The 7,522-nt window shown below is 31.3% G+C and overlaps 1 protein-coding gene across 1 annotated transcript; it reads right to left on the reverse strand.

Annotated features, from left to right (window-relative positions):
* Window positions 1–341: 341 nt before the first annotated feature.
* LOC149728130 (uncharacterized) lies at window positions 342–5,625 on the reverse strand. Its single transcript, XM_089889226.1, has 6 exons — window positions 5,327–5,625; window positions 4,450–4,649; window positions 4,276–4,360; window positions 1,554–1,706; window positions 1,166–1,408; window positions 342–673 (listed from the first exon to the last, which is right to left on the reverse strand). The coding sequence occupies exons 1-6, from the start codon at window positions 5,477–5,479 to the stop codon at window positions 512–514; spliced, it is 996 nt and encodes a 331-aa protein (XP_089745352.1). The 5' UTR covers window positions 5,480–5,625; the 3' UTR covers window positions 342–511.
* Between the last annotated feature and the right edge of the window lie 1,897 nt (window positions 5,626–7,522).

The following is a 7,522-nucleotide window of genomic DNA, read 5'->3' on the forward strand; positions in this document are numbered from 1 at the left end:
TTTATTCAAATATACAGTCGCGCTCACCAAGAGTGTTACAACACTATGATTCATACTAGCATGTTCAGTTGGAAATATTAAAGCAACTACATTTTTAGGGTAAACTGTGAAAATAACGCTTTTGATCAAACAAAAAAGTAGTTGCTAATTATTCGCTGTTTTAAATCCGAATATTTCATATTAGATTCTATGCTCGATTTTGCTATACCATTGTGGCGATTAAATTGTATATCACTGAAGCGTCTATTGACCTTTGTGTACCAGAGTCTGTAATATTTTTTGAAAGACTAAAACCGTTAAATCGTCGTGATATTATACAGGCTACATTTAAAATCAGATTCCTCGATATATATTTTAATTTGGATTATAATTCACAATTCTTACACAAAGATAAAAAAAGTCGAAGAACGAGTTCAAAGTTGAACAATTTTGGTAATTAATATTACATGGTGTATAATAACTTAATGATGAGTAATAATTAAAATTATCGATGTACATTTTAACGAAAGGCTTAAGGCAATAATAATACAATGCACAAAGTTAATAATAACGCGGTTGTTTGCAATGAATACTGGATACGATAGGCATAACTCGGACAACTTATGGTATATTCCTTAAACACATCGTCCATTTTGTCAGTTACGTTCATTACGCCTTGTTGTAAGTTAACTTCCTGTTGTGAAAAAATGTTTATTAGTGAAAAACTTGTATATTTAACGTTAGGATTTCTAAAACGTTCGAAAACTAATCTTAAACTTTTACAACCACAAAGTGAATGCATTGGATCAGTGTTTCTTAACCTATGGGTATTACACCGCCCAATGAGATTTCGACTTAAATTTAAGGCGGTAACTTAGATTAAAATTAAGGTAAGATAACAAGTTCTTTGTTTTACTTTTTCTTATAATATGCTAAGATATGCAAAGGTGTAAGAGGGGGTCTTTTTCCACCGGTGATTCTGATTTTTACCCTTCTTCAAAATAAACTTAAGTAGGCTATGATTGCTGTGTAGGCTAAAGCCGTCGTTACCATAAAAGTTGCAGTGGTCTAATTTAATCAGTGTTAGCGCCGCACACTAGTCAATAAAACAAAATGTTTAATATCACTGCGTATTGTCTAGTCCCGATGTTTTAATTTTGTATTTAAAATGGAAAAGAAATATCACCTGAACTCCAAGCATATATCGATCCAGAATGTGAGGTGGAATTGTGGAACCTGGCAGAGGAAAAAATGGAAAATGCCGCTCCAAGAACATGTAAAACTCAAATCCGGGAGTAACGTGATGTTCGGCGCACTGTCCGACAGCTGTACCAAGGCTGGTAACGTTGAAAGTATTGGGCATTGCTTTCATATTCGATGGTTGCTTCATATTGCATGTTAATTCGCAAACTGCAGTGTATGTTGTTGGCTGCGTAATACACATTTAAATATAACTAACGTAGTATGCGCATAAAGTGCCATATGTGGGTCTCTTTTATTACAATTTACACTATATATAAAGTTGGGTAACCACTCTACAGTACTCGAAATAAGCATTCAAATATTATACTTACACTTGAATTCAAATAATGAATGCTCTTTATTTTAGCTCTGACAAATATTTCTGCATCTTTAGCTCTCTCGTTTTCTGGAAGAGGTTTCCAGTCCGGCGGAACATAGAGACAACCATCCGAAAGTAAGCAATGCTGTAGTTGTACTGACAACGCCTTGACAAAATTGAAAGGGAATTAAACCAAGATTAATTACTTTGAATGTATTTTTTTCTAATATTATTGGCGTAAAGATGGCACCTCTTATATTCACTTTAATGGACCTTCATAGTAACTGGATACCCTTTTCCTATTAAATAAAATAAAGTGTAGGCAAACGTCGAAAAAATATATCTTTACCCACACTTTCCCTTTTATTAGAAGACTAACTTAATTAAATTTAAAAAAAAGATTAAAAAAAATTGTTGTTTTTTTCGGTATATATTACAATGGGGGAAGATAGGACACTTAAGCACATATTGTCAAATATTTCCAAAATCAAAATAGATGACGGTTTTTGGGTAATACTACGAATTAGTACTATCATTCCTTTATTAATTGACACCAATTTAATAAAATATAATAAAACACACGAGGAGTTATTTAGCGATCCGCACAACAGGTGAAATTTTACAATTTGAAATACACAGGATAAGATAGGACAGTTTAAAATCGCTGCTAATTTTGATTCCCAAGTGTATTTATAAATAGGAATATACGTAAACAACACGAAATAATACTGTACGCTTTGAAAATTAAGTCTAAACATTCCTTTTCTTGCTCTACCGCTATAGTTTTTATCATGTTACCTATATACATTATATTATAGCATAACAATTGGTATTGTTTGAACGACAATGGGTAATGTTCGAACATCAATGGATAAATATTGTATCGTACAAATGTATATGAACCTGTAATAACAGAAAATTGATAATAACTATTGATAAAGTTTTTATTTTTGCTACAAATTGGGTATTACTACTCTGTGTTTTGCACAAGCCATACTTCTTATAAATTATCACCAAGTGCAAATGACCAAATTTCGAATATATTTTCAAAATATTATCTTTTTATTATATCAGTCTCTTACAGTTGAAAACCCCGTAAGTAAGGTATAAATTACTAAATTAAAAGCAAATCTTTCACAGTTTGGCAATGAAAACATACAAAACTGCAATGTGGGGGAAGATGGGACTCTAAATTAAAATACATTTACATTAACAGTATTCTGCAAAGTGCAGTAAATCTACCGAAGTTAACAGGCTGTGCTAGTTCTTTGACATGGAAACTTCAACTAAAAAAATTCATCGGCTTTACTATGATTTAGCGAGCATTAAAAAATAGCACCTTACTATTTCGCATTGTTTTACCTGTTCAAACAAAGTATACTGTTTCTGTTTTACATATTTTTTACATATTTAAAATCAGTAATCAGATTTGACGGGTTTATAAAGTCGTGATAATACTGTCGAATAATTCTGTAACCTTTTTTTCCAGATTATCATTAAATGGGGGTCCGTAAAAAGAAAATTAAAAAAAGTCTCGCCTGACAAATTATCCCATCTTCCCCCATCTACTATATCATACAAATGCACATGTCCTTGTAATAACAGAAAAATAAAAATAAATATCAAAACAATTACATTTTTTGCTACAATTTGGGTATTACTACACTATTTTTCGCAGGGACACTATTTTTGTTCTCATAAACTAACTTCACCTGTTGTGCGGATTGCTAAATAACTCCTTGTGTGTTTTATTATATTTTTTAATGGGTATCAATTAATAAAGGAATGATAGTACTAATTCGTGGTATTACCCAAAAAACGTCATCTATTTTGATTTTGGAAATATTTGGCAATATGTGCTTAAGTGTCCCATCTTCCCCCATTGTACTATACTATATATTTATCAAATTTTTATACAAGAAAAGGAATATACTGTTAAAAACTTAAGCAGGGTGTATTTCTAGTAAGTCAATTTTATTCAAATTTATAAAGATTTTAAATTGACCCTACCCAGTGTTTATTCAAATTGGTAACACTATACACCTGTTGTCCGAATGTTCTGAAACGTTGTCAATTAATAAAGGTATATTAGTACCAATACTTGATAAACCACAAACCGTGATTTATTTTTATTTTTTAAATATTATGCAATGTGGGCTTAAGTGCCCCGTCTCTACCCACTTTACTGTATATTAATCGGTGTTGGAAACGGACACATTGTTTTATGATTAAAATGTGCATAATAGTAGTAATATATTGAATTATTGCAGCGTATTAAAACCGCCAAGCATTACAGTAGGGTGGGAAAATAAGTTTTTTTTAAATTTCCTGTTACCATTTGATGATAGACGAAAACAAATGCCATATAAAGTATTATTTGACAACATTCTCACAACAAAGTGCGCGGCAAAAAAGTATTATCTTTGACGTTGGTAAATACAAACGAGCAATAGTATTTGCTCGGTATAAACAGTAACAAAACTTCAATCGTGATAAGTAGCAGTTGTATCGTTTTATAAACTCCCCGGTTAAAGCAAACACAAAGCCTTTCTTATTTAAGCGACACAAGTGTGATCACGCATAAGCACGTTCACTGTGCATCAATGATTTTAAAAATAAATGATTGACCTTTTAATTGACCGTTGTAAAATGAGTAATACGTAAGATTAACAAATTAAAACTTAGACGCATGTGTCTAGAAATAGATTATTTTACAAAAATACAAAGTTATATACCTGTAAGTTGTCCCACGAATCATCAAATACGCATTGTTCCTGATTAACCGCGATCGGTGTGAAAACTCCCGGTGTCACTTGTCCACTGAAAAATTCTATATTTGTTTTCTCTGTAAGAAAATCACCTCCACAATACTTTAAGCTTTTCTTTCATCGCAATTTATAAATTCTCACCGATCAAGAAAAATAATATAATTGTTTCCTACAACTACATCTCTTAGCGGGCAGTTGTTGGGTTGGGCCCCCATTTTTTCTATGGTAAAATCCAGGGGAAGAATTATTCCTCGGTCAGCTTTAACATTGCATATTAAGTCGACCACGGCGGAATATGTATTTCCCCATAGTTCCACGTTTCGATTGGTTATTTCTCGAACCTACAATATTAAACATATTAGAACATGTATTTTGCAGAAGCGCAAACACAGCATTTATTCTTAAATAAATAGTAATTAGTTTTATTTGTGTTAAGAATAAATGTTAGATCTTATTTCTTAAAAAAAGAAACGAAATATTCAAGGTTGTTCTATGAAGCTATGGAACAAACCCTTAAAATTTTGCAATAAAAACCTACACAACTACAACGTGGGGGAGACAGGACGATTTTTTATACAATATTCCGCATTTTGTATGTTAACTGAAATTAACAATCTTTGCCAGTTTCCGTTTTACGTGAACTTTATATACGACTTTTTGCTAATTCCATCCCTAATTTAGGACATACTCACTCCTGTCTATTATTTTCATGCACACATTTCTACAAACTTCAAAGCCACGGCGCAGAATAGTACGCGTTAACATGCTTCTTATTTTCTAAGCAGTTTAGGCGCATTTCTAGACCGAGTTGTGTATGGTGTCGGTAGGCGATTAATAAACACATCTTGTGTGCATTTTACGCAAACATATATATATTGTTTGAAACCTTTGTAGTATAGCAGTTTTAGATTTGTTGAACGTCTTTTTCTTTAAATGTCCAGATAAATTTAATTCAATGACAAAATTATACTTGTTTAAAATACTTTTAAAGCAATATAGAAATGCAGCAAGAACTTACTTTAACATAAGCAATTGCTGGAGATGCAGTTGCCCTTGTGGCAATGTTCTGAGGTGCCCAGTTCGAAGGAAGATTGGAACAAATGCCGATGACTCTGTATGAATTCAAAATGAGTGTAACTGCTAGTAAGATAACTTCAAAAGTCGAAGTCATCTCAGAAAGTAAATTTCTAAGCTTTTTACGAATGTAAACGAATTTAGTCGAAACTGATCATTTTAAATCTTCGCTTGCCTATATATGTGTCAAAGTATAATATGCCATTTTGTGTAATCGTGTTAATACTTTGGTTACTTTGTTACGTCACAATATGTTTTGTTTGCACTTTGTTCGTAACATAGAACACAGAAGCTATCACCGTTCGGAACCAATTGTTTTGTGCTTGGTGGCGTTTGGTACATAGTAAACCATTTATACACCACGATACATGGCACAATTGGCACCTTTATAAAATACATTTTGTTACGTGCGTTTACGCACACAAAATTCGAAACAATGGGCATTTGAATATACCGTATGACGTGTATATGTGTATGGTTTAAAGTGAAAGAGCTTTTCCTTTGTTTCAGAATAATATATAACACAGTAGGATGTGGTAAATTGGGACATAAAGTTAAATTTGTTGAATTACACAAAACTTATATCCTAATAATATATTAACAAGATAATTTATAAAAATAATATAGAGTAAGATGGGGGGAGCTGGTACACTTTGTGAGACATACGAGACTTTTTTAATTTTCCTTTAAAAATAATTAAAAATTTAGTGTTACAGAATTATTCAATATTTTTAGAATGCAATATTCACAATTGATGTTTCAACAATAGCAATTATCGTTCGAACAATACCAATCCTTAATAGTTTATACAATAAAATATTGTATATATAGTAGGATAGGGAAACAGTTTTTATTTCTTTTTTACAGACCCCTATTTAATAATAATCAAAAAATAATGTTACAGGATTTTCACGACTTTATTAAACGCGCGTCAGAATCGATTACCGTGTTAAATAATAAAAAAAATACGTTAATTAAAAACAATATTTTTGAACGGGTAAAAAATGCGAAATAGTAAGGTGCTATTTTCAATGTTCACTAAATCATCAGGAGAATAAGGTGACAGAATTATTCGACAGTAATATCACGACTTTATAAAACGCCGGTCAAAGCTGATTACTGTTTTTAAATATTAAAAAATGTATGTAAAATAGAAACAGTATACTTTGAACAGGTAAAAAAAATGCGAAATAGTAAGGTGCTATTTTTTTAATGCTCGCTAAATCATAGTAAAGCCAATGATTTTTTTAGTCTGCGTGTGCGAACGATTAAACTAGTTTCATAGCTTCATAAAACAACCTTGAATTTTTCGTACAGTTTGATTTTGTCTCATAAAACTAGTTTTAGTTTTGTAAAAAAAGCACTGAGAAGCATGAAGAAAGTAGGCGGGGGTCAATATGACTTTAATTTGAGATAAAAACAACAAAAAATATCGGTTTAACGTTATATATATGAGTTTACATGGTAAAGAAACTAGCACAGCCTGTTAAATTCGGTAGGTTAACTACAAGTTGCAGAATACTGCTAATGTAAATATATTTCAATTTAGAGTCCCATCTTTCCCACATTGTTGTTTTGTATGTTTTCGCTGCCGAACTTTGAAAGGTTTGCTTTTAATTTAGTAATTTAAACCTCAGGGGATATTTAACTATAAGATACTGATATAATAAAAAGATAATATTTTGAAAATATATTTGAAATTTGGTCATTTGCACTTGGTGATAATTTATGAGAAGTTGCTTGTGCCAAAAACGGAGTAGTAATACCCAATTTGTAGCAAAAATAAAAACTTTATTAATAGTTATAATAAATTTCCTGTTATTACAAGTCCATATACACGTGTTGGATACAATATTTATTATGTTTGAACATTTCCCATTGTCGTCCAAACAATACCAATTATTATGCAATATTATAATGTATAGGAAACATGTAAAAAACTATAGCAGTAGGGCAAGAAAATGAATGTTTAGACCTAATTTTCAAAGCGTACAGTATTATTTCGTGTTGTTTACGTATATTCCTATTTATAAATACACTTAATAATCAAAATTAACAATGATTTTAAACTGTCCCATCTTATCCTGTGTGTTTTCGAATTTGTAAAATTTCACCTGTTATGCGGATCGCTAAACAACTC

This window comes from Ciona robusta, chromosome 11 (genome assembly GCF_009617815.1).
Source record: "Ciona robusta chromosome 11, ASM961781v2".
Classification (NCBI taxonomy): Eukaryota; Metazoa; Chordata; class Ascidiacea; order Phlebobranchia; family Cionidae; genus Ciona; species Ciona robusta.